The sequence below is a fragment of the Anser cygnoides genome, chromosome 4, assembly GCF_040182565.1.
Source record: "Anser cygnoides isolate HZ-2024a breed goose chromosome 4, Taihu_goose_T2T_genome, whole genome shotgun sequence".
Taxonomy (NCBI): Eukaryota; Metazoa; Chordata; class Aves; order Anseriformes; family Anatidae; genus Anser; species Anser cygnoides.
Genome location: NC_089876.1, coordinates 63,655,748 through 63,683,585, shown reverse-complemented (window position 1 = coordinate 63,683,585; position 27,838 = coordinate 63,655,748). Strand labels below are relative to the sequence as shown.

Below are 27,838 nucleotides of genomic sequence, written 5' to 3'. Positions count from 1 at the left end.
TCATCTGTGTGTCTGTTGTGTGTTATTTCCAGCTGATTGGTAAAGATGGAAAGAGGGAGAGGAGGAGGAGGCGCAGGAGGAAGGAACCTGGGGGGCTCCGGCTTGCACAGGAGCGTTTATTCCCAGTCCCAGCAGCAGTACCATTACCCGGCCCCCTCGCAGGGGGGCTGCATGGAGATCCAGGAGCTGGCCTCCAAGAGGGTGGACATCCAGAAGAAGCGGTTTTACCTGGACGTGAAGCAGAGCTCCCGAGGCCGCTTCCTGAAGATCGCGGAGGTGTGGATAGGGCGAGGCAGGCAGGACAACATCAGGAAAAGCAAGCTGACGCTCTCCCTGTCGGTCGCCGCCGAGCTGAAGGACTGCCTGGGGGACTTCATCGAGCACTACGCCCACCTGGGCCTGAAGGGCAGCCACAGGCACGAGCATAGCAATGGCAAGGAGCAGCACTCCAGGCGGCGCCAGCAGCACCCGCCGCCCTCGCCCCCGGGGTCTGTGGGCTCCGAAGAGCACCCTCACAGCGTCCTCAAAACGGAGTACATAGAGAGGGACAACAGGAAGTATTACCTCGACCTGAAGGAGAACCAGCGGGGGCGCTTCTTGCGGATTAGGCAAACCATGAGCAGGGGACCGGGCATGATCGGTTATTTCGGCCACGGCCTGGGACAGGAGCAGACTATTGTCCTTCCAGCGCAAGGGATGATTGAGTTCAGGGATGCTTTGGTCCAGCTGATTGAAGAGTACGGCGAGGGGGACATCGATGATCGCAGGGGCGGGGGTGACGACCCCCCCGAGCTCCCCGAAGGCACCTCGTTCCGGGTGGACAACAAGCGGTTCTACTTTGATGTGGGATCCAACAGGTATGGCATCTTTCTGAAGGTAAGTGAGGTGAGGCCACCCTACCGTAACACCATCACGGTTCCATACAAAGCATGGACAAGGTTTGGGGAAAATTTTATCAAGTATGAAGAGGAGATGAGGAGAATTTACAACAACCATAAAGAAAAAAGGATGGATGTCAGAGGGGACAGTGGTGAAGAGCAAGAGGGTCTCGAATAGAGTGCATTGGACTGGCCGTCTGGCAAAATAAACAAAACAAAAAGCAGAAATTGGTGAGAGGGACTGATTTGTAGTCATTTGAAGTTGCCCCGTTGTTTTGTAAAGTCCTTTCCGGTAGCTCGTACTAACTCCAGTACATAATATTGCGGGAGTCTGGTTATCGTGCTAAATTACGCCCAAAACATCTCTGTATTTCTCATGAAAGTAACAACCTCCCGAGTCTGTATGAGTCAGCTTCTTCGAGTGTGGAAGACTATGGAAGTATGCGTATCAGCACAAAAAAAAAACAGCATTCTGACCTTTAAATAGTCTAGATAAGGCTTGTATTGCACTTCAGCATGGTACAAAAAAAAAAAAACACCCTCATGCTGAAATGTATCGGTTTCTGCTTATGACAGGTTTTCTGGAACTGAATTCTGTCCGTACTCAGTCAAAAGGCTGAGAAACTTAGCTATAGGGCACCTCGTACAAAAACCAAGCCCGTATTAATTGCTCATACATGTATGAGGAGAGGTAGACATTTGAAAATTGGAACCTGCTGGTTGCTGAGTTTGAAAGGATGTGGGTGAAATCTCGATAACCGGTCAGACCTTTATGATGTGCTGGTGGAGAGCAGAAGATTTGTCAATAACCTCATAGTCCTATGCTAGCGGAATGACCCGAGTATCCCAGGACAGCGAAGCTGTGCTCGAGTGCTAAGCCTTCCGAATTAACGGCAATGAGTAATAACCCACTCTTCATCTACGTGCTCTGCCCACGCGAGGCTGATGATTTTTTTTTTTAACGCGTTTCTCAAAATTTCAAGAGCTATTTTTGTATGCGGGGTGTTGTGGGTTCCAGCAGGCGGCTGCGGAGCAGGTTTTCTGAGGCTGGATGGCTGCTGTGATCGAGGTTCCAGGGTTCCCTCCCAAAAGTGAGATTAACGTGGTCAGTGTTACACGCACGAGGACAACAGCTGGGCGTTTCTCTCCTCCTGCTGAGAGAAAGGCCTTTGGGGGGTTTGGTGCACCGCTTGATTCCTATAAAAATGCATCTCTGTCATATTGATCTGTAGCGCATTTTCAAAGCCGTGGTTAAGGCTGTGTCAGGTTTTCTGTCAGTTCGGTTTTGCAGATGTTATTACCGTAAGATAATATCCGTGCCCTGCCGTCACCCCCTTCCCACCCCGTGTCACAGCTGGGGCCGTAACGGAGCAATTCGGCGTCTGGCTGCTCACCTTGCAGCACAAAGTCCTACTGGTGGCCCTGCGGCCTGAACCTTGCAGTCCCTGCAAGAGTATTCGTCTGCCTGGAGGGAGAGTGCGTAAAGTTACCGGTTTAGCAGTCTTGAAGAAAGACTTTGAAAATTCTTGGTCATTTCTTCAAAATGCGTGTAACTTTGGGGTCTTTTTCAGCTGTTGGGTGACCGGTTCCTTCCCTCCTGAAGGCAGTGGGCATTTGGTTGAGCTCCAGGTCCTTTAAATAATGCGTTGCCCACCTTTAAGATTTTTTTGAAGAATGCGTTGCTCTGTCTAGTCAGATATTTGTAATCGTTTGAATTGCTTTTTTTTTTTTGCAGAGTGGCCTAGTGTACATGTGGACCAGCTGTTTTCTGACCCAACCATTCCTTTTTTTTTTAAATCTGTTCAGAAAGGTATTTATCTGCAACCAGACCGTTTTCACTCTTAGTCTGGACCCACCTGCACACTGCATGGCCACGCTAAATCCAAAAGCTATTGCCTGTTACGACGTTAACCATAGCAAGAAAAGCTGGGGAGGCGGGGGTGGGAACTAAGAGGATAATCTGGACTTTAGTTTGGGTACTAACGATAGTCGATCTGTTTTAACTTTAAAAAAAAAAAAGGAAAAAAAAAAGAAAAAAAAAAAAAAGCTTGCACCAAAGTCACCAAAGAACCTTTAGGAAATGTTACAGTTGTGACAGGAAGTAAGAAAGTTAATTTCACTGTTTTAGGTGATTCCCCCTGTTTGTGAACTACATATTGCAGTTACAGCAAGCAAACATTTGGCTTAGTGTCACAGTGACCATCCGTTTCTGCACAGATTGCTCTTTCAGGTACTTTTTCAAGTCTGTAAGGGATTTTCTCATTCCACCTCTGGAACTGCTAGTGGACCACTGTGAACCAGCTGGAGGTGATGTGGGGTGCTGGTTCATCTTTGCTTTTAGGGTTTTGCTCACAATGTTTTTAACAGGCCCATTAAAAAACAAAACATTACAATAACTTCATGTCCTAGTGTTGGTGTGAAACCAGAATTTAGCAAAAGAGTCACGGATGCGCATGCGAGAGCACCTCTGGCTGCTGCTGCTCGTCACAGTGCCTGGAGTAAGGAGGAACTTGCCGCAGATTGCAGCCACCTGGAGCTATGAATGTACAACCCTTTTACGCTCGCCTTCCCGTGCCCCTGTGGCGTTCCTCCCCTACGTGCTTGACATCTTCCAGTCCGCGCCCCCGTTTGCCTCCACGCATCGTGAAAGCTCCTGTGTTGGAATCTTCCTCGGTTAGGTGTGTTGTAGATGGTCATGCATTCCTTCTGTTCCTTTACTGTTAGTGAGAAGAGTCACAACGGGTGAAGCGATTGAAAAGGCCTATTTTCTTCACTGTTAAAACAAACAAACAAACAAAAAAGGCAAGATGCAAAATGGCTTTCCTTATTGCTGCCCACCTGGCACTTTGACGAAAGGGTAACTAAGTGCAGCTGGCTGTATCTTAGTTAGGCTGGTTATCAGCGTGCGTTTAAACCATTCTTTTTTAAAGTCTTTTTCCTGTGTTAATTAATTGGCCTTCTGATTGCATTAGTGTGTTGTGAATAGCACCCAGGAACTCGGTGCCTGCTGGCTGTGGGGCAGGGCTGGGTCCCATGGGATTCACTAATGCATGTACTCCCCGCGCGGGATGCACCTTAGTATCTGAAACTGGATCGGGATCTCCAAGTTCATAGCCGACTACCAATGGGTAAACCACTAACGACGGGTTTCCACGGAAATGTGTAGCACTGATGCTTGCAGATATTGTCATTGGAGGATAATACAGACTAACTCAAAATGTAGCAATGCAAGATTGTACCGGTTAGGTTTGGAAACGGGTTCCTCATTATTTTTGGCAGTGCGCTTTCGACCTCCGAGAGCAGCAGTAATGTAGGCTGCTTGTGCGCCGACGGGCCCATTGCAGTGCTGGGGATGCTGAATTCCTCATGCATTTGAAGTGTTCGTGCTCTGTGCCCTAAAACTGCCATGTCCCTTAAACTTGAGAAAACACAAGCTTATTTGCACTAGAAAGAACGGCCAAAAACAATTCTAGGAGGACAGGGTGAAGAGCACCAGTCTGAACCTCTTTTCTCACAAGAGAATTTCCTATGAAAGCCCTCACCTCTGTTTCAAAATTGTGTGGTCTGGGCAGAAAGTCTGTCAGTTCAATAATGAAATCCTAATGCACTTTATATTGTGTAAATACTAGGGGCACGTCTCTGCCACTGGCCTGGCAAGGGGTGCTTCAGCAGCATAGTCTAATTCTGGAAGAGGTCGTATCCCACATGCCTGTGTCTAGTACGGACCTGTTGTGCTCGCTTGACCCAGCTCCGTTCCCGTGTAAGAGGGACAGGCGCGGCGGTGTGGACCCTCCTGGCCCCTTCGAGGCGGGATGTTGAGGTGCAGTTTGCAGAGCTCCAGAGCATCCTCAGCTGTTGGCGGCTCCGCTGCTTGCTGTGGCTCCCCGGCGGCTCCGAACCCAGCCCTGAACGTTGATGCCAAGGCTTAAAAAGGAGTTTTTCATGGAGATAGTTTTACAAAGCCGAGTTGTCGTGCTTGGCTTTCCCCTCCATCAGAGCAGACACTCATGCTGTCCCTCACGGGTTTGTTTCTGGTGGAAGGGGCTGCGGGGGCTTCCCCGCAGCACTGGCCTCAGCCCGTGGCCTTTCTTGGTGAAGGACTAGCAGGCGAGTGTGCTGGCCGGAGGTTGGAAGGCTTTCTGTGGCCAGGTTCCCTGTGTGGCACTACGGAGGAGGTGACAAAAATCCAGGCAGCCGGCCCAGCCTCCCTGCATCACCTCTCGTGAACTTCACCCAAAGAGAGGCAGCGGTGGCGGCAATCTGCTCTTCGTCGTGTTCCTTATATGTATTCAATATATAAAAGTTCATATTCACGTGTAGGCATTAATATATTTATGTGAGTATATTCTAGCCTGTAATAGCTCATAGCGAAATAATCTATTTATCTGAAGTACACAGACTAAAAAGATGGGGCTCAAGAGGCAGTGTCTCCTACTAGCGGTTTGGATAAACGCGTTATTTCACTGAGAGCTCTTTGCTGCTTATCTCGGCCCTTTTAAGATTTCTGCTCTTAAGCACTCATCTCATCTCTTAGGTTTCCAGCAAGGCTGCAAGGGGAAACGTAGGCTAAAGGAGGCAAAACTCTGCCTGCGAGGCCTTGTGCAGGCAGAGCAAGAGCTGCAGGTAACAGCCAGCTGCTGCGCTGCGGGCCACGTCGTGCCATTTTAAAATCCACCGCAAACCATTATTATTATAATGTTCATAAAATGTGCCGTTGGAAGTATTCAAAAACTGTCCCTTATACAAAACAAAAAACATCAAGCAATTATCAAAATCGGCTTTGGCATCTGTTTTTTTCCTGATGCTATAGTCTAATGGTGGTACCATTTGTCTCCCATGGCCTGGTGGCGTGACCTGAACTCGTGGGGACGGTGTCTGGTAGTCGCTAGGAAGCCTGCTGCTGGCTAGACTTGCAGCCCTTTTAGCCAAGTGTAGTGATTTTTCTAGCAGAAAAGGGGTTATTAGTGTGTATCTTTATTGTGCAGACTTTGCACCCTGTGAACAATTAATTAATAAGCAGGTTTTAGTTTCATTGCATTCATACTTTTTGCTGTACATACGGTATATGTATACAATTTATAAAGTAATTCTTAAAGAAAAGTATAATTTCCATTTAATTTTCTACGCTATTTCCTCCAAAATTAAAATGTCCTTTATTTTTAATTATTTAACAAGTTGTGTTGTCTAAAATCTGCCTTTCCCCTCTTGCCCGTCCATTTCTTTTAAACAAAGCTTGTATCTGAGATGCCTACTTTACCCAAGTAAGACTGGAAGTAAAGGCTACGCTGAACATAGCACAAGCTCCTTGCTTTTTAGTCCTCGGTATGGATGCTTTCGGCAGAAATCTTGCGAATATCACAGTGGCAGAGCTACAGATGCACGTGGTAGTGAGTACATCCAGCACCCGGACCACTGCGGACCTGGTGTGCTCTCCTAGCTGTGGGCTGGGACCTCGGGCTGTGTTCCCTTGGACAAGGACACTGGCAGAGGCCTAAAGTGTCCCCAGGCTGAAGCTGTGCTCCTTGTCACCTGTGCACGTGGTGTTTCCTCATGGTTTCTCTGCTGATAGGGCTGTAGGGCATCGTCTCCATTCAGCAGTGGCTTTGTCTCCTGTACGTTATTCACGCTACCACTAGCAATGTCTTTTGTTGACCCCACTGTCCTGTCGTTTTCATCTGGAGCCATGAAATTTCCATTGCGTGGCTGCAAAACCAAGCAGGTGGGAGTAGCCGGAGAAGCAAGACCCACCCGACATGCTTTGCTCTCCTTTGTGGGAGTCCGACATGAGGCCCACACGGGGCCTGGTTCTCATGAAGCTTTGCAGCTTCCCTCCACGCCCGAGACGCTTGTAGCTTCTTATCTCTCAGCCTGCCGGGGCTGTGCGCACACAGCAGTGGGCATTCGTGGTAATTCGGCCTTGCCTAAAAACGGCTGAAATCCGTAGGATAACAGGAAAACAGCCCTGACAGGGTACGAGGTGCTCCTGGGCTCGGGCATTTGGGAAAAAAGCTGAAGCCACATCTGCTGCTGCTCTGTTTCTCCAAAATCCACAGAAGCTTTAATCAGCTGACGCCAATTTTTACACGATAATCCTGGTGCTACCGGTTGTCATTGTAATGGAGTTGTTCTTCCTGATATTTGGTCACACCCATGCTGGGTTCCCTACCTGTATCTCCACAAAGGCAATGCTATTTTAAAGCATTGTGTTAAAATAAGATAAGCTCCCCAGGGTGCCATCGGTGGGTAGGGAGAGCTCGGAGGGTTCCCGACGATTGGAGCTCGGCTGCAGCAGCGTGCAGAGCACAGCGGCGCATTTCCACCGGTGTGCCCCTAATGAAACGTGGCAGGGGAACAAATGGCAGGAATTATCAGGTAGCTTTTCTTGCCGGCGCTTTGGGAGAAGCCAGGCCTCTGGCTTCTTCTGCAGAGAAATCTTATGTCTTTTTTCTTTCTTTCTTTAATAACATTAATGAAAGTCATAGGAGACATTGATTAAGAATTGGTTTTCTAGAAATGTCAAAGCATATGCCGAGGTTTCAGGCCTTGGACGGCGCGTTGGCATTTCTGCGATTAATGTGATTAGGTTGTTCCTGCCGCGTGTCGAGGTGCCCTGCAAAACGTAAACCCACAGCCTCGGGGGGCCTTTTCTTTCCCTTAACTTCTAGAAATCCATACACTGGTGTTACATTCTGGTATTTCTGCGTGTGCTGAGCGTGTTTTGTGTTTGTACCGTCTCCAGCAGTACTGACCCCATGTCGAGGCGCCTGGCTGCCACCCCAACGAAGCTCTCACTAATGACTTTGTGGTCATCTCCCTACTCGACAGGCTACCTTGAAATGCTTCACCCGGCACGTGGAAATCGCTAGCTCTTTAGAAAGTGGCTGCCATAAATTCTTTACAGAGACGTACACTGTCTTTTAGGCATTCAGCCCTGTGCTACACACTGGTATCGAACAGGAAGGAGCAACAGCTCCTGCATCCGAGCTCTTGGGCAGAGATGTGCTAGTTAGATAGGTTGCTCAGACACTGTGGGGCAAGTCCCTCCCGCAGGCAGAAGGACTCTGTGTCTAGCTGTTTTATAATCTTGATAATTTGCCCTGCACAGATTTAATTTGAGGAAACGATCACCCTTCATGTCAGCTGCTGGAAGACAGCGAAAGCTAAGGCTCTCTGCCTAGCCCCACCGAGCACAGTGCTGATACAACATCTGTGAGTTTAAATACATGACACACTGTTTAACATAGAGGCAAGGGAGAGAGGAGTGTGATATATATATATATATGCATAAATATATAAAATAGTATTATTTTCCCGTTTCCAATAGGTCTTTCACTTTTGGTACGTTAAAATTTTAGCTGTCGTCTGTTCTGTTATCCGTATCAGATATGTTCAACGTGCAATACAAGCAGGGAGATAGATTTCGCAAGCAATATCAGCATAACGTACTCTTAACGGTAGATCTTTACACTACAAATTGCGTGCAATAGAATCTCCATTTCAGAACAGCAGAGACGATGTGGGATAAAAGGCGCGGGTTAACCTCAGGCTCCTGCAAGTATTCCCATCTGGTCGTTGTTCTCAGCACATTTTGTTGGCAAGAAGCAGCAGGAGAGGGGGAGTGAGAGCAGAGACGAGCGCTTCCCACCAAGGTAGAGGAATGAATAGGCAGGAGGGGGTGGAGGGAGGCAAGGACAGGATTCGTGCTCCACGGAGTCACAGTGCACGACGAGTGCTGCCTGCGGTAGGGGAAGAGGTGGCACTGCCAGCGCCGGTGCCTGTGTTCCTGCAGCGACTCGGGGAGAGGCAGGGAGCCCAAGCCCATATCTCTGCTCTCAGGGACCAGGCTGGGTCTCCTTGGCCCTGTCTCGCTCCTCTTTGGGCACGTCTGTCCGGCGGTAACAGCCTGCTGCTGGGTCACCTGCCAGCCCAAGACTATGCAGCACTGTGGACTTGAAGCGCTGAGTCTCACCGACGGACCCCATCAGGGCCAAGTGGATCCAGCTGAGGACATTGCTGCTTTTCCAGTTTGCTTTCAAAGACTCAGGTAACTTCATTTTTACCATGCTGGAGAGGGCCTGGGCTTGGCCAGGAGTACGTGCAGAAGCGTAGGGGAACAGACAGGTGTTGGTTGCCTGCGAAGGTTGCTCATGCCATCTCAGTTTTCGCAGCATCGCGTGTGCTTTTCTCGCTGCAGGAGCCAGTGGGAGCTGTGTGAAGGAGCATGGTGTTGCCTTTAGGGCAGCTGCTCGTTCGCGTACAGGGAAGGTTGGAGGGAACTAGAGGGAAAGAAAGGACGGCCCTGCTGAGAAAGCAGCTTTCCAGAAACGCGTTCTGCGCCATCTTTGCGAAAGGGTTTGTGTCATTTTTAGCAAGGCTCTTTGCAGGTGATCGCCACCGGTGTAGACTTTCTGTTCCCGGACACTGCTGTAGGTACTCAGAGGTCTGCTCCACAGGAGCAGGCAGTGTTAGTGGCTGTTGAGAGCTGTGCTTTGAGCAAGTGAAGTGCTGCAATAACTGCAGGTACTCCACAAAATCTGTCAGCATTGCAAGCTGGGCCTCCCAGTAGTGAGACTGGGTAGCTTTGGATTTATTCTGCCTGTGCCTGTGTTCCCCACTGATAAAATGGGGTGAACGATACCTCCCTACCTCATCAGGGTATGAGAAAGTTGAGTTCATTTGGCATTGCAGTTTTTGTGGTCAATAGTGATGATCTCCAAAAGCAAAGTAAGATGAAATTCTGGGTGCAACACACTGAGTAGATACGTCTGCAGTGTTTGGAAGGTACACATAGGTAAGGCTTGGGTTACATGCAGAACAGTGAATCAAAAAGAAATCCATAATCTAGAGGAGAAGGGACAGTCGTAAGAGATTGCAGATTTAAACTCTCTATGCACATGTCCGAAGGTCAGAATTAAGGTTATTCAGAAAATCCTTAATTCTGGCACTTTCTGACTTTTGCTCAGTTTTCCAACTTTTTTTTTCTCTGCTGTATACACTGGTATACTGTCTTCTTGCAAAAGACACTTGGTTGTTAAATAGATTTGGGTTTTTTTTGGTCCTGAATGGCATCTCACAAGTCGTACGAGAACTCCACCTCACAGCATCTTCCCAGGAAGGAAGAATTATGAAGAAGTTTAAGGGTGAGGGGGACGAGGGGAAGTTTTACATTACGTAAGGCTGTAAGGGACCTCGAGAGAACATCAGCGGTGGTCCCCCGGGCAAAGGGTGGGACTAGCTAAACCAGAGCCCTTCCTCACACTGATTCTCAGCCTGGCTGGCACTCAGGCTGCAGAAAGGTACAAAGGCAGTGATTGACCTGACATTAAACTTTAATTTTGCTGTTGTGGGGCCACCTCTGATGGTATGTTTCAGGGTCTACACAACAAAAAACACCTGTATTTCTTCCAAGTTAAACAACGTGGAAAAATTTGCTCTCTTAAACCTCCAGTGCTGGATATTCACCATCCTCCCTAGACATGGTTTCCATGGTTCACCCTGCTTGCTGTTAGATCCTTTTCCTCCTGTCCAGCCTGTGTTTCCCATGCTACCATCTTCCTCTGTCCCTTTTTGTCTCACAAGCCACGTTCTCAAGAAGAGTTATGGAAGCAGTTTGTTCCCTTCCTTGCTTGCAGCTCTTTTACATAGTTAAAGACGTGTCCGGTCTCTTCTGCATCCTCTTCTAAGCACATTCAGAGCCTTCCACCAAGGGTAGTTTGTAGCCCTCATCATGTTTTTGCTGCTTTCTCTAAACTCCTTCTGATCAGTCTGTCTGTCCTGAACCCGGAATTAGAGAATCCAAAATCAGGAGAAATACATGTGCTGCCATCTTACCAGCCTTGAGCAGAAGGAGCACAAACAATTTAAGATTTTATACACCCAGCATGCTGGGTTTTTCAACAACATACTTGCTGACTTGAGCCCTGTTTGTAAGTCTGCATCCTCCCAGGTCCTCTTCGTAGAGCTAAGACAAAGGCACTCGTTTCTCACCCTTCGTCTGTACAGAGGCTTTTTTCTGCAGTAACACAGAAGCTTGCATTTACCTTGACCAAGTTGCATCTCGTTTCTTTTCAGATAATTTCTTGACCTTGTCAAGATCAGTTTCAGTTCTAATCCCATTCCTCCTAGAGCTCACGGTCCTTCCCAGGGATGCACCATTTGCAGGTTAAATTATTCTTACCCATCATCAAATCATCCATCCACATGTGGAAGAGAGCAGTACCTAGGGTAGGCAGAACTCGTCGGGACCTCTCCTGATACATCGCACCAGATTGACTGTGTTACTAATTAAACAGGCTAATTGTAGAAATCATAACCTGCTCCTCCTCGAGGCTGTGATTTTTCCCAGCTGCTGACTTTTGTTTCTCCCTTCTTTTTCTGAGTCTGAGTAGGCTATACAGAGTCTAAACAGTAGTTCTTGCCCTTCTTTAATAGTTCTAGAAAATCCAGACTGTTAAGATACTACAGTACACATTTTCCACAAAGCCTTGCAATATCAATCTTTTTTTGTGCACGGTAGGGTGGCAGAACACCAGCTAACATTCATGCCTTTGCTTATTTCTGAATAGGACATAGAAAAAATAGCCCATCAACAGGCCTTCTCCTAAATATAAAAGTTATTTTCATTGACACCCTCCCCATCTTCACAATATTTATATTTGGATTGCTTCAGTGGTCACGAGCTCAAGATATGTTCCTGTCTGTAGGCTTTCTTTGCAGGCACACACAGGCTTGGGTTAACCAGGAGTATACGAGGGAGAGGAAAAAATGTGTTCCTGCAAATCAGCCTCAGAAGCTGCCCATGGTCTAACTGTTGGGAGAAATGATACTGAATAAACCGTGGTACTCAAGGTGTAAGAGTCTCCTCCAGCACTAACAAGATACCTGTTTAGGCACAAACATAAAGAATGCACCTAGTGGCTGCCTGTGCCAATTTAGTTTGAAATACAGGCTTTGCGTTGCGTCCCAAACCTCCCAGGGATTGTTGCATAACAATGTAAAACATTATTTTCATCATGCAATAATTTAAATAGTCACCAACATATTTACTTGAATTTTGCCAATTTTAAGAAAATTTTGTTTTAAATTGGCATTCATCTGTGTTCCTTCTGCTTCTCCTGCCATTTTTTGTTTGCGCTTGTGTTCTGTCATTCCCTCCTCACCTTACATCGATGGGATTTCTGGTTTTCTGTAATGTTAGCATTGCTGCTATTTGTTTGATAAAAATTGGGGTCTCAAAGCAAAACTGGCCGACAACACAAGTTTCTGTTTTCCATGATCCTTTCAGCAGTAAAACACTCAACACACAAAGAACTCGTTCTGCTTTAAACAGATTTGGGGCATCATCATCATCGGGACCTGAAAAAGAAACCAACATTAGATCAGTATTTCTAATGGAAAAGGTGTGACCGTGGGGTTTTTGCCTTTCAAGGTGTTTGGAAATCTGGCTGCAAATCACCTTGCATTGTCAGGAGTGTCAAACAACTGCAACTGCTCTGAGAAGGCAATGGAAATATCTTGTACTCCATGGGTGAAATACTTTTTTTTTTTTTGAATTTAGCAAGATATTCAATGTTGATGTTCACTCTCAGACAGTTCTGTCTCCTACCTGGGCTGTTACTGCTTTCTCCGTACCGGTTTTAGGCAGCTCTTCTTATTTCTTGGGCAGTGGCTACGTGTCGGGCTGCTCAGAAAGCCTTTCGACGAGCTTGTCATAATGTGGTCGCGTCGCCACCTCTTTCCAAGCTGCGCTTCAAGCAGTGCCCATCCGGCGATGCAAGATAACTGCTTGAAAAGCGCTGGGTTTTAATTTTTTCTCCTAACTCCCAGAAGCTTCATCTGTGTTGAAAGTTAATTGGATTTTCCTTAGTAACATTTTTATTGCAAGGTGATCTGACAGTTCGGTGTAGGTATAGCCATAAAGCAGTGCCTCCCGTTCCGTGCAGGCTCTCGCACTGCTCTAATCACTTGACACACGTATCTGAGCGCCTTCCAGAAGCGCGTTTAAGCATATGACTAACATCTGTCACACCGCAGTTGTTCTTTCTTTCATCCTCTTCCTATGGGAAAGGCTGAATGTGCCAATGCAGCCCTGGTATTTTTAACATAAATTAATTATCCATGCTGTTCGGCGTTGATGTCCTAAAGCACGTGCCGAAGCACGTCTCACACCAGCAGCAGCAGCCCCTGCTGGCTTCGCAGCCAGGAGCAAGCCAGAGGACTCTCGGGCTCCCGGGTGGCCAAGTTTGACATTGGCACCGAAGGCTTGCGTTGCACCAGAGGAGAGCTTTCCTCACCAGTATTCAGCCAGCTTTAAATGCTGGGGGAGGTCAAGGAATGTCGAGGATTTAGCTATGTTGCTCTGTGTTTGGGAACTGTCTGATGTAGAAAGGTCATCTCACCTCCCGAGAGCTTCGAGTGCAAATGCAAAGCCCGAGGCAGCCCGTGGGTTCAGGCAGAGGAGGGGTGATGGAGGCTGGCAGGTTGAGCAGTGGCCTCAGCCCACGCCAGATGGTAGTGCTGAACATTTCGCAGGGCTTGTTTTCAGTTTTGTGGGTGAGGGACTTGAAGGAGAGAAGCCCCGTGGCTCTTCTGGGGGACTTCTCCCAAGTATGAGAAGCAACTGCTTGGCCAGCAGTGGGGAATCAGCTCTGACTGTCAAATGAGAGACTGCAGGGAGGGAATTCGGCAGGAACTGAAAGTGAAGATAGCGATTTTCTTTTTCTGCTGTTGTTATGATAATAGGAACCCTTTGAAGATGAACATTGAGTAGTTTCCAAGAGGATGATGCTGTTTTCACATAAGAAGCCTTCTCTTTCTGGCCAGAGCTCCGGTAAATTTATTAGGACTGTAACCTGGTTGCAGTTAGTGCTGCAATAGCCTTTCCCAGCCGCTGGGCACAGAGCCCCCAGCCTGGGGTTTGGAATACACAGCTCAAGTTGTCACGGTCATTTCTCCTGGTGCTCCTTGAGAAAGTTTCCAAAGTGGTCTAAAATGTAATCGGGCTTCATTCTTTCCTGAAATTTCACAGTCTGTTTCCAGTATGTTTGCCCATAAAGTTGGAGTAGCTCCTAACTTTTGCTGCCCTTCCTTTATAAGACCTTAATACCATAAACCAGCTCTAGCAGGCGGGGCAGGTGGCATCCTATCATTTTCTTGACATTTCATTCTACACTCACACCAAATACATTTCCAGTCACCTCTGGTCTCCTGGCCCTTTAGTCCACTTTACTGGTGGCTTCTCGATCTCTGCCAGGAGTAGCAACATCATTTTGTCCCACACATCTCATGAAGTTTGAAGGAATTTTCAAGTACCGCGCTTGTGTTGATGAATGTGACAAGCGGGAAAGTTTTTAAAATTGCCTGTTGTGATCTGTAGTCAGCCCTGCCACTGTCATGTAAGTACATCGTATGTACGTGGTTGTATATGTGAGGCATATATAAGAAGTCAAGAGAGCAGACAGCAAACCCTGTTAGACAATAATTATGTAGTTATGTTGTTGTGATGTTGTGCTGCAGTGCGTAACGTGGAAATAATCTGTGATGAGGGCTTGAAATAATTCCTAGACTTCCTCTTGGCCTGGCATCTGCCAGTCTGGAAAGACGTCCTGGTGTCTGAGGGCAACATGCTGCTGGGAATCCCAGTCCCTGAGCTTTCCCCTGTGAAGGGCATGGGTTTCTTAGCCCATCTCTTGGGCCATGCTCCATCTTCCAGCCATGGAGGTAACTGACAGTCAGTCCTTGTGTCACTGATTCCTACGGTGGGACAAGAAAAGAATGCACGTTTCATTCAGTCAGGTGGAGTCAGACTGGAATTGCTCCTGTAAAGATTTGCGATCTCTTTCCCACATCGTTGCGGGGTGCAGTTTGTCCACTTAACAGCAGGAGCACGGAGAAGCCTTTCAGATCCAGAAAGGCAGTGCCTCATCCACTCCTATCTTCCTTTTTTTGTTTGGGCAAATCTAAAGGTTCGGCCCTGCCCCGTGCGTTGTTAGTCAGAAGAGCTGCCTGGGGGCCAGAGGGAATAGGGAATAGATTTTGAAGCCTTGTGTAAAATTCTTGGTAGTAAAATTATGGACTGTTGCAGTAAAAATAGACAGAAGCAAGCATTTACAGTTGCTCTGGTTTAAATGAAACTCACTGCATAGTCAACAGATGTATTTCTGGCTGAGGGGCATTCACGATAGTTACTTTTTTTTCTTCCAGATTTTTGAACACTCCCAGGATTTTTGTAGCACTGATCAGAACAGATATTTGCAGCAGAACTGAGCTACCTCTGCGGACAGTCTGTTTGGTGAGGTGCTGATAAACTCAGAAGAGTTTGAAAGCTGTAGCATTGCGCTGCTGCCATCTTTCAAAGGGTTTTTCCCAGCTAGAGGTTGTGGCGGGGATGAGCTGTCATGGTCCAGACAACAATTTGGCTTGGGTTCTCATGAATTTACGGGTTTTCAGGTAGAGCTATCCGGAAAGCTCTCTGAGGAGCTTTTTGAAGGGACAGATCTCACATAGCCATGCTGTGTCCTCTGCCACAATTTTACCTGAGTGCAGGTAGTAGAATCATAAAATATCCCAAGTTGGAAGGGACCCACAAGGATCATCAAGTCCAACTTCTGGCACCACACAGGTCTACACAAAAATTCAGACCTGTGACTAAGTGCACAGTCCAAACGCTTCTTGAACTCCGACAGGCTTGGTGCCGTGACTACATCCCTGGGGAGCCTGTTCCAGTGCGCGACAGCCCTCTTGGTGAAGAACCTCTTCCTGATGTCCAGCCTGAACCTCCCCTGTCACAGCCTGACACCATTCCCTCAGGTCCTGTCACTGGTCACTAAAGAGAACAGATCGGCGCCTGCCCCTCTGCTGTCCCTCGTGAGGAAGCTGTAGGCCGCCATGAGGTCTCCCCTCAGCCTCCTCCTTTCCAGGCTCAACAGGCCAAGTGACCTCAGCATCCTCGTATGTCTTCCCCTCTAGGCCCTTCACCATCTTCGTAGCCCTTCTCTGGACACTCTCCAACAGTTTCACGTCCTTTTTGTACTGTGGTGCCCAGAACTGCACACAGTGCTCGAGGTGAGTAGGAATATCCTGTCTTTGGTGAATTCCCACTACTGAGCGCCTTGAAAGCCGACAGCATTCGTTAATGGCTACGCATAATTGCCACCAAACCGCATGCCTCGGGATGTCACCTAACGCTTGTGGTCGCCGTTCTGATGGCACCAACGCGGCAGTCCCTGCAGTTCCCAGCACGCTGGCGTGGTTGAGCTCGAGGTGCTGAGTGGCCCCGTTTGTAGGTTATCCCTTAGACTTCCCACACAGGTGTGTGGGAAATACAGGGTGTGTACGGTGCGGCTGGAGGCTGCACATCACAGCACTCCTCAGCAGGGGTTTGGGGCTGACGGCCGTGGTCCTGTGAGCTCCAAAAGGACAAACTTACAGCGCTAAATGCCAGGGGAAGAGCTAAGCGCAAGGCCTAGCACTAAAACTGTGTTCAGCTGCACCACTTAGGTGTTTTTAGCTTCTTTTCTACACTCTGGCAAGTGAATGTTGTCAGTTGGTATGAATTTAGCACATCCATCTCCCATTCCCCCCGTAATCATCAAAAGTGATTTTATTTTCAAGTCCTCTAAAGCCACAGCGTGTCTCCTGTTGTGTGATCGCTTTGCTTTCTCTCTGAGACATGAAAGGCTGCCGAGAGAAAGCCTTTTGCTGGGCCCTTCGCGGGCGCTTCGTGCCCCTCGCTGCAGGTGGCAGTGACCTGCTGCACCCGGGGGAAGTCCCATTTCCTGCCAGCCCAGAGATTATAGGCCAGGTTTTTATGTTAACCTCCAAATACCAAAGGGACCTTTTAAAAATTTGAGCGGTTTTAATAATGCCCCCAACCTGGCAGAATTAGGAAAATGGCTTTTTGGCTCAGCCCCTTGCTTAGGACACTGAGAACAGGCACTGCGTGTGACAAGGTGAACCAAACCTCACTCCTCTCATCTTCGAGCATAACCTTTACACTGACATTTTCTTTTCTTTTTGGCCATGCTGCAGCAAAGCAATTGCTACTCAGCCGTACAGCAACCCTTGCACATTCCCTCTGTGACCATTCCCACCTCGAGGAGGGTTGCACGGAGCAGTTACCTATGGCAGATCTGATCACGCATTCACTGTAGACTACCTGTTTCCCCCTGACTTCCAGCCTGCAGAAGCTTGCTTGTAGTCAGCATATAACAGCTTCCCCAGGGACGTGCCTTTCTGCGTCTACTACAAGTATTTCTGTGAGCTTCAACTATTGCTTCTTGCCACAACTTGATGTTGTGCCTCGATCCTTTGTTATACGTAACTGTAATTTTGTTTCCCTGAACGCAGAGGTAGCTGCAGTCTGGAAGTACATGTTTTGAGCTAAACGTTGCCAGGATTTCGTCCTCCCCTGGACATTCAAATCGGTTGCAGAATCATTGGAGTTGTTTCTTTCTCTGTGCCTAACAGCAAGTCACTTCCACGTCAGCTTGGGAATCAGACCAAGGGTTTGGTGTGGGTTAATAAATTCAGGTAGGTGGGATGAGCACACAGAAAAGCGTGTGTGAAGACGTTGAGATAAGAGCTGAGCATCTGCCAACCTTCTGTCCACTCTCTCCTAGTCCTGCGCTGGCTCTGGCTGCTGCAGTGGGTGGCAAGGAAGGGAGCCACCAGGATGAGGGACCTTCAGAGCCTGCATGTGGGACCTGGGGCAAGATGGCAGCAAGGGGAAGGTGTTCTGGCTGGGCTCAAGAGCATAAAAGGTGAGAATGAGCCAAAGGAGGAGCTGCACTGTACGTTCACAGGAGACTGCCCCTTCACCACAGCATTTCGTGAGCTCCTCTGCCAACACCCCTGCTCCTGGTGACCAGGACAAAAGGCAGGAGGCAAGCGCTCCTGAAACTCAAGATTGTGTCAAGCTGGTGAGCAAAGAACGGCCACGAAGCCCCAGGAGGCCCTCAGTCGCTGCCAGCTGGCTGCAGACACCTGAGCCAGGCAAGGGACCACCTCCCACCTGTACTGAATATCATGATATAACTGCAAAGGCAAGACAAAAACAGCTCTGTTCTGGGTACCACAGGAGCCCAACTATTTTAGCCTTCCCTCTTTGTCTCGTGGGACTCTTACTCTTGCCTGGCACCCAAGGAAGGCAGCCACTCTGGAGAGCGTACGGACATTTCTGTCCTGGGGATCGGAGTGTGTCAGTATGCAGCCAGTGCGTGGGCTTCCTGCGTCCCCTGTGCTCAGTAACAACATTTTCTGCGTACACTAGCACAGGCATCCCTCGGCACCGTGGAGGGTGACCCTTTGAGTTAACAAGCGATAGGTTTCTTCTGGCTGTCTTACTAAAAAAAGAAAAAAAAAAAAAAGAAAAGAGAAGGTGCTGCAGGGAATGCAACTCCAAACCTGGTAAAGAAACAGTCGTTTTTGCAGGCTAAGCCATAAAGGAGATGTCATCACGTCCAAAGTGTTAGTCCCACAAAGAGGAACAGAAAAACTAGAGGAGCAGGCTCTTGAAATATCGGTAAGAGGTAAGTGAGACACAGCTCTTCTGGCCCTTCAGTGCCGCAGGATGAGGAAGAGAAACCATGACCTGGGGCATCCTCTCACCCTCCTCACCCTCGCAGGCTCTCGACAGTGTGAAGTTCATCCTCCTCTGTGCTGCTACATTACGGTCCACGTCCACAAGTTTCTGTGACACAGAAAGCACAAACTTGTCTGTGTGTCATGGTTTTTTTAGACTAATGAATTTTATTTTTTTACCGCAATGGACTTATTTTTTTAACTGCTCACTAGTGGTTCGTTTCCCTCTTAAAATGGAGAGAAAAATGAAGAAAAAGTTAGCAAAAATGCCCACGCTTGCTTTCGGAGCCTGAGAGGTACACCAGGTTAACACCTGCAGGCGGGTTTGCCACTGCAGCATTTGGGCATTGAGGTGAGTACAGCAGATGCAGTGACAGCTTGGCTCTTTGTCCAGGCTGAGACCCTGCAGCAGCACTTGAGCTGTTGCCATATGCCCCAGGGCTGCTCTCTGCAGTTGTTCAACCCCTGTGCCAACCTCTTCCCCTCCACAATAGCAAGGCTGAAGGTGCTGTGCACAAGAGGACAAGCAGGAGGCTACAGCACGGGTATTTTTCACTTGCTTCAGCCTAGGCACCAGCGTTCTCCTGGATTTTAGTCTTCCGGGAACCTGTTCTGCTGTCGTGCTTGCCAGTACTTCGACCTTCCACCAAAGGTATCCCAGCTTTCTAGCCAAACAGCTGATATTTTTATTTTTTAAGAAGAAAAATCAGTAGTTGGGTGCTAGCAAATCCTAGAGTTCTCTTTTAGCAGTGAAGGAGTTTTCTCCCTCTCCCTTGAATTTTGTATGAATGCAGATACTAATGTGAAAAAAGAGTTGTAATATCAGGAAAGGAGAGATCAGAACAAAGCATTCCTCTGGATAGAGTTTGATGCAATTTTAAGCTGCTTGTAGAAGATTGGCTGGGAAGGTAAACTGATTTGGGCTGAAGAAGCTGGTGCCATTAAACTATATTAAGGATGCTTTAGTAGATGGTCCAAAATAGCTTTTTTGTCACCTCTGACATCCAGGAAAGATAAACAGATTTTTGGTCTTAGATTGAAGGTGTGATTTTTGCTGGAAGAAACTTACGTTCTTTAGAAACCATCTCGGGATGACATTTAATGCCAAAAATATTGCATGGAAACCTAAGGAAAACAAAACACACATTTGAATCAACACCGGGCGAGCGTTTGCAGAGCTGCACCGCGGAGCCAGGCAGGCACGCTGCGTTGGAGTTAGGTGTGAGTTGTAAGCTGCCTTCCTGGCTACCCCGGGGCTCGGTCCATACCTGCAGAGACCCCCGGACCTCCTCGCACTCTCCTGCATCCCGCCAGCCTTGCGATGTCGGTACTAGGTGAGAACCTGAGTTTTGAGGGTCCTTGGCTCTTGATGCAGTCCTTGGTCACCAGCTGTTGTCAGAGGTGCTGTGGCATTTTGTACAGAAAAAAAAAAAACAAAAAAACAAAAAAACGTATATTGGTTCCTGGTTGAATTTCAAGTAAAAGGATTTTCTGCCAACTAACCCCACACTGTTTCAGCTGTACTTTATCCTCCTTTCTTTCCCCTGGCAGTTACGCACTGCCCAACAAGCGAAGCAATTTCCATCCAACCTCTACCTTACTTGTAAGCGTGCATTACAGACCTGAACTAGTGGTAATAAAATGCTTTGCTTTCATAGTGCGGTCCCAGTGGTGCAATGTTCCTGCTGGCAGGCACATGGTTACACCAGCGCAGCGTGCCAGCAGTCTCCTGCTGCCCCCAGCTTCTCAGGAACGTGTTTCGTAGTGCTGGACCCAGGTACCAGCCACAGCAGCTGTGGTCACGAGGTCCCCGTGAATAAATTCATCCCGTACGTATCGTTCCCCTGGGTGCACGTCCAGCCTTGGCTGTTTGGTCAGGATAGCATCCTGGTGGTCGAGGAGCAGCCGCTGCCAGGGGAGGACTGGCTTTCTTGGCTGTGACCTGAATTTGTCCCTGTCCCTGTGCAATCGTCTCACCATGAAATTTTGGCTACAGGTTCTTTGTTTCCCACTGCTCTGCATGCCTGCTGCTTGGTTTTCTTCACCCCTTTCTGAACGACTGGAAGTTTGTGGCTCCATACGTACGTTGTTTTTTTTTTCTTTCACTGTACACAAAAAAAGGGCATGTTTTTGTCATCCCACATGGCGGATATTTTCATGTGGGGAAAAAAAAGATGCTACTTGTCCACATTTAAGTAAAATTTCTGCAAAAAGCAGAAAGTGTAAAAGCCAGCTGCAGTTTGGGAATATCGTTTCGTTTTACACATCACCGATGCTTTTACTGAAAGCATTTTTTCACTTACGCAGAATTTAAAGGCCATATGATTTTCCTGCTGAAAAGCATGCATTTCAAAGCACGAGTTTGGAAGTGCTTTTATGGCACAGTGGGTTGCATTAGACCCACAGCTGGTACGAGTTGAACTGGACACAGCTTCCTGTAGCTGAGGCTTGTAACATTTAGTTTCCAAGCGCCGGTGTGGAGGCAGAGAGCGTTTGGGCTGGAATCAGGCTACTTCCATGCAGGTTGGTGTGGGCACATTTCAGCACATCTCGTTCCTCAGGCACCATCCCAGAGCCTCCGGGAATTTTCCAGGCACAGGATCCACGGAGCTGTAGTAGTACATATCTGCATCTGTGTCTTTTTTTGGATGGTGATAGCGCAGCCTTTTTATGGAGATTGCCATTTTGTAAATAAGCTCCTTCGCGAGCACCACCGCTAGGACTACAAAAGATGGATGATTATTTCTTCCCGGAATTGGTTTTCCGCTGCGGGATCTGTTTTTTGTTGTGATAATTTGCATATAATTAAAAATGGCCCCATGTCTTCGATCTGCATTATGCCTGTGGTACTGAGCAATCTTGGATCGCATTTTACTCTGCAGTGTGCTGTGTCTGGGAATCACTTTATTCACCGCTGAAAATCAGCATTTAATTGTGGCATACGGATATCTGCAGGCTTTGATGCAGTGAAAGCCTCTGCCTCCAAAAATAAAACGTTGCCTCTCATAAACTTTCAAATGAGTTGTTTTTGGAAGCTGGAAAAGTTGCCAAGAAAATTTGCATGAAAATCTAGCGAACCGGCTAAAGCGTGATTCTGCTAAAGCCTTTAACATCCAGGTCTGGGCAGCGCTCAGGTAAGGCCGTGGGCTGCCGTGATCTCCTGTGGCATTTTGGTGCCACACCAGCTCGGTGCCGAAAGCCCCGGCAGTCTGTTTGCTTTCCTGCCTGCTTGCGGAGATCCCAGAAGGACGGCGGTGCTGCTCTGCCAGGTTAGCAGTGAGCCGGGCCCGGCGTGGCGCAGCAGGCAGCCTGCCTGCTGCTTTTCTCGGGGAAAACATGGAATAGCTTTGCTTGTCAAAAATCAGATGCAGCTGCCATCCTGGTGGAGGTGAAATCGCCGGGAGTCACAGTCATAGGTAAGGATCTCTCTCCCAGGCAGTAAAAATATAACACAGTATGAAAACTTCCTTGGGAGAGCAGTGTGGGAAACTACCCTCCAATTTGACACAGTTTCCTTGCTTTAGATTTATTATCCAGTGATCATCATCTGCCAAAAGTCCTTACAGTCAGAAGAGAGAAAAAATTCAGGGGGCAAAGGAGCAATTTCAGTACTGTACTTTTCATGCGGGCAAATTTTCAGTACGTATGATGTTTAGTTTTGGTCCCAGCATTGAGATCAACATTACTGAAAGCAAATTATCCATCTACCTACAGAAAACAGTAACACAGGTTTGCAGCTGTACCTGAAACATCTCACCATGGATGCAAGCTGTGTTTCCCCCTGTTTTCACAACCCAGGAGTGTTTTGCAAAACACAGAAAGTACTGCCAAACACAGGCAGTAGCTTCTGGCTGCAAAGTGGATACTTCTGCTTCAAAAAGAGCTTTCTGCTGCACTTGCAAGAGCCACCAGCGATGCAAACAGAGCCCGGGAAGCCAGTTGTGATATTTGATGAATGACCTTCTTTCTGGGTGCCTGCTGAAACCTATTGAGAACCGAAGGTCTGCTCTCCCCCGTTTTTGGCACTTCCCTTTGTGCCAAACTGGCGCGTTTCACGCGTGATGAGCTCTGCGGGCAGTGGGAGGAAGGGCACTGCGTGAGCATTTCCCAGCTTGCTGGGAGCTGCCTCCAGTCCGTGGCACAAACTGGGACCAAAGCAGATCTCGTGCCCTTGTGGGCTGAGCTGGGAGCTTGCCTCCAGTGAGCAGGGCTGTTACTTTCTTATTAACAGTATACGAGTAAGGATTTTTTCCCTGTTGCAAAGATATTAAGTGTATCAGGACTACTCCTCCATATTGAGGTAAGCAGCTCGGGTCCTGCGAGCAGGAGGTTGGACTGGAGACCCCCAGGTGTCCCTCCTAGCCCGAGTCCTCCTGCGAGTCTTCCTTATCCACCCCGAGGATGAGCCAGACAACGGTGACGTTCAGCCGACTAGCCAGACACGGTGCCGCTACAGCTTCCCCTCTCCTCCAGCATCCTTCTCCAAACTGGCAGATCCTTTATGTTCCCGAGGTCCTGCTGCTCCAGCTCCCCACTCCTCCTCCCTTACCTCCCTCGGTTTACCGAGGGTCCTTGTAGGTCTGCCCTAGGTTGTCTGGGCTTTCAGCTCCACACTGTCCTTTGCAGGGAACAAAAAAGCCAACAGCTGGAAGGGAAGCAGCAGCAGTCAGCACGAAGCATGTCTTGGGTGTCTCAAGAGAAGAAAGGGCAGCACCCAACCTCTGTCAGGAAGAGCCCTGCTTGCCCAGGCTCCTTCTTGCGTGTCTCGTGTCTCGTATCCTCACAGCTCTGTGGTAGGACGCGCTGGACGTGTTAGGGCGATACCTGCTTGTCCACAGTCCTTCTCGGGGGGGTCTTCACAGAAGCGAAGACGGGACGTTAGGAACGTCGGCGTTCACTAGGCGGTTTTCATTGTCTTGTCCTTGCACTACTTGTCCTTTCACTGGTAGGGTGGTTAGGAGAAAAAGACGGCTTGATGCACAGTCAGAAAGCTAAAAAACAAAAACAAACCCATCGATAAATACGTAAATAGGCTAACTGTAAGATAGCGTGTAAAAGGAGGCAGTCTGCAGCGTGACTCCTCTGTAAACTGCATGATAGCGTTGGCGAGGCCTGCTGCAGCCGCTCGGCAGGCTTCCCAGGGTTGCTTTTGCTAGACTTTGAGTATCATAGTTGCAAAGACTCGTAAATGTTCTAAGAGACTCTTGGTTTTATTTTTTTGTAAGCTGTGGCCATTTGCTTTCTGAATCGGTTCGTAGTGATGGAGTTAATGGAGCTGTTCTTTATCGTAACCTAAAAGGTGTCAGTCGTTTGCCTGTCTGTGTTCACAAGCTGACCAGTAGCATTATGCATCTCTGAGATGGTGTGATTTGAAGCACTTTTGGTGTGGCATGTACAGTCGCAGTGCCGTCTGGTTTTGATTTCATCCCCAGCTTTCACACACACATGCTACCCATGTTTCGGACACCGAACCAAACCAACTTTAAAACTAGCACTTTAAGTACTAGTAGTCACTTTGTTTCTGACTATACTGAGCACTGCACTTTTGTGAGTACTATTAGCACCGAGTTTCGAAACATTTATTTTCCCCAGTCTATTTAGCCTCTCACGCGCGGTGTTAATTACTTAGGGGCCATCAGAAGATAATTTCGAGGTGTATGTGACCGCTGTCTGGTGCCTGATTTCCACTGCATATCTCTTAGCGATTTTATAAGTTAGGGAAATGAAACTGTCAAAGCTTTTTGTACCTAATAGACCGAACATCTAAATCTAAACATCTAAATGTAATCTAAACATCTAAAATGACATCCAGGCAGACGTGGTTGTTGTAAAGTTTGAGGTCATCCGGAAAACCAAGCGCATGGCTTTTAAAAACACCAAAGATATAGGAGAAGTCTCAAAAGGGATTGGGATAGTGCAACGTGATGTAATTTACACTTCGATTTGTGTGGACGGCAGGACGTGAAGCAGAACTGGAGTTAGGAGTGTATGGGAGATAATTTCGGGTTTGGTATGAGAACCTGATTTGCACTAGCAGGTTGGGTCTGTGAGGAAGCGAAGTTAAATCCGCCCGTAGGTGCGGGTATCAATAGCGACTGCGCTCAAGCCATTGCAATAAAAGCCATCATTGTGCCTGTACTGAAAGTGCTGTTGGGATTGATTGTGGGCTGAAACTACAGAAGGTATTTTTAAGTAAAAGACTTGCAGATGATTTAGAAGATGGAGCATAATAACCATTGGGCTTTTTGTTGGGTTTCTAGAGTGTTGTTAGGAGTTTAGCAGGTCACGTGGTAGGAAGCCATGTAGACATGCTTCCATATCCTCATAAAATTCCTGCAATATTTCGGTATGGCTGGTGTGGGACCTGAGCTCCCTCTCCAGCAAGAAATCAGTGGGGTAGAGTTTGTCCCAAATGGCAAAGATGGTCATAATTCACTAGGATCTCAACCTGGTTGATAATCCTCAGGCCTTGAAATCCCAAACCACACCCTCTCAACCCAGTGATGGTATTTTGCTTCTCAGAAAGCCCTCACGGGTTTTCGGCAGCCACCAATAAACCACGGTGCTGGCAAGGGTGCTGCAGTTCCCTCCCACAAGGGTATCCACCCCTGGAGCCCCAGTCATCCCCGATGACTAGCTGGTAGTCCGTCCAAGTCCCTCCTTGGCAGTGCTTCCTGATGGGACTTTCTGCCCGTGGATATGGGGTGGATAAGCCCCACTGCCAGAGCAGTCAATTGCATGATTTGGATGGAGAGAAGTGAGTTAGGTCTTCTCCTTCACTGCCAGCAAGCGGCTCATGGTGGAAATAACCTCTAGAGGATAATAACTAAAAAAAAAAAAGGCATATTGGTTTTGCTTGTTTCAGCAGATGAAGTATTATCCTGACCAGCTCTGGTCAGGACAGTGGCTGTCTTTGCCTGGGTTCAATCCAAGCTTTCATCTCCGATAGAGCTTTATGGGTTTGGGTATTCAGTCAGAACTGAAGGTGGTTAAAAAGCAACAAGCCCTGAGCAGCCTGAAGCGTTATGCTCTTATATTCTCCATCATGTGATTTGAAGTGGAAGCGTACATAGATTCCAGACCTTTTCCACCCCCAGCCAAATGAACCCCACAAATCTAGCTTTAAAACTCGGGGAGCTGAGCGCTCTCCTTCCTTTTTGGGAAAGGAAGCTGGCAAGGAAGGGGGACATGGAACAGGTCTCTGTGTTCTTTTTCCTGCAGGTGTAGTTTTTTGCCCCTCCGAGTTGGCACCTCATCCTTCGGGAAGGTAAAGCTAAGCTTTTTTCTGCTGCACAGCACACATGAGGCCCGAATGTAAACCCTAGCACAGCACCTCGTTCTTGGGAAGGACTTTTTAAGCAGAAGACAGTTCTTTTTAGGGGTTTTTAGTTGTTTGGGTTTGAAGTAGCTCAAGGGAAGTGCATCATAATGGCACACGGACGATGCTTTACTGACTTTTTCTTTCTCCCCAACAGAGACTTTTTAATTTCCTTCCATAGTTTAGAGCTCTTTCCCAAAAGTGTTTCCCGACCCATGCGAATGACCTTGAAATGAGTCAAGTTTATCAAACAAACCGTGCATTGCAGGAAGCAGTCTCCAGATGCGCACACACCCATGCACCTCTCAACGGGTATGTGCATGTGTGTGTGTGTGTGTGCATATACATACAGGTAGAGAATTTATTTTCCCCGACTGTTCTTTATGTTTTATTTTTATTTTTATTTTTATTTTTATTTTTATTTTTGTTTGGGGGGGGTTATTTTGTTTTATTTTCAGGATATGAACCAAAAGGTGTTTTAAAGTCATGGCATGAGAAACCCTAAATGTAAATCTGAGTACATTGTGATGCTGATTAACAGGTTTTTCTGGAAATTCTGTGATGCTTAATATTTTTCTTAGGGAGTTTTGTTTAATGTTAGATCATTGTTCTGAAGGATGTTGGTCCTACTGGCATCAAACTAATGGAAATAAAATGCATGTGTTACAAGTGTAGAAACGGTGAAGAATTAAGTGTGAACTTACTGTACGATACTGATTCTGTTTTCAAACGATCTGTTTTGCTGTTCAATAGTTGACATATAAAAATGCAAATGTACTGTAATTTAGCACTTTTCCAATGGACCCTGTTCTCACTATGCCAGAGGTAAGGAGTGCTTTGGGGGCCTTCACGACCCCGTCTCTCCTGACGTGCAGACCCCGCGAAGCACGTCAGGGCTTCAGGTGTCAGGAAGGGGTCAAACCTCTTAAACCTTCCTGCGTGTTTTGGTACCAGGATTGGCCAGAAGGAAAGGAAAAGGTGAGAGCCTCTAGTCCCCTAGTGTTAACAGGGTGCAAAGTGTTACATGTCCCGTACTGTACTGAAAGGGTTGGTGGGTCAGTGGCTGTATTGTACTGTATGACGACGCATAAATTGCCTTGTATTGTTTCTAATGGACTGTACCATGTCCCCCACGGATCTCCATGTCCCCAGGTTTTCCAATGACGCATGTTATCAGTTAGGTCCTACAACTCTGTGGTGCTAAACTCTCCCAATACCTGATGGTGCTTCTGTGGACACTAACTGAGGACATGCTGTCCAGAGCTTGAAGTTTCACAGTCTTTCTCCTCTGTTTGTACAACGTGAACACACACACACTAAATGATAAACTTGAATTTGTTTCAAAGCATCATTGACAATCTAATGTTTTCTATGTGTGCTTTTATTTGGGATGGCTTCTCCAGAAAGCAGCTCTCTCCCCCTTGGCTCGCGGGCACCCCTATACTCTGGTGTGCAATCCCGTCCCCTTTTCTCCATGGCGAGCACAGGGCCAGGACTTGGTGCGACTCCTCTGCAGCGAGCTGCTTCCCTGCCGGCTCTCCAGGACCTTGTCCAGGCCTAAAAATGACACCTTGGGGACCACCCCATCTGTAGGTAGGTGGTAGGTGAGCACCACAGCTGCTGCCCGAGCTCTTCCACCAAGAGCTGGGGTTTGTGGCAAGAATTGGCTTTTTACCAGTAGGGGGCCAGAAGCAAGGGAGGGAATTAGTGAAGGGGAGCTGGAGCTCCTCTGCAGAGCCAGCACACACAGCCCGGCTGGCAGAGGAGTCGCCCTCAGTCCTGAGGCTCCGTGGGCTGTCGGATGGTGTGGACAGACCCATCCTAAGCCCCCCACATGAGCTGCTTTTTGGACTAAACAAAATCTGAATATATTTTATATCTATTTGAAAACAAAGTCTGATATTTACCCCTGTTACCAACCGAATTTGCATATTGTTGTTTGCCACAATATTTGTTCTGTCTTAAAATAAATTTGCTTACTTGTGTAGTCTGAACTGTCTGGTCTGAATCTTGTCGCCTGATTCACCGTGCAGCTGTTTCGGGGCCCGGTCACTCAGATCTG

At 47.8% G+C, this 27,838-nt stretch overlaps 1 protein-coding gene across 2 annotated transcripts in view; it reads left to right on the top strand.

Annotated features, from left to right (window-relative positions):
• The window catches only part of PURG (purine rich element binding protein G), a 29,068-nt gene extending 1,298 nt beyond the window's left edge, over nucleotides 1–27,770 (top strand). Inside the window, exons 2-3 of one of the 2 annotated variants that reach the window (XR_010831219.1) lie at nucleotides 33–17,408; nucleotides 17,498–27,770. Coding sequence is in view for 1 of the 2 variants with exons in the window: in XM_066996294.1 (XP_066852395.1) it covers nucleotides 46–1,056 (1,011 nt within the window). In the remaining variant the exon portion in view is untranslated. Of the gene's footprint in view, nucleotides 1–32 lie in introns of both variants that reach the window. The other variant, XM_066996294.1, reaches the window with a different exon arrangement.
• The last annotated feature ends 68 nt before the right edge of the window (nucleotides 27,771–27,838 follow it).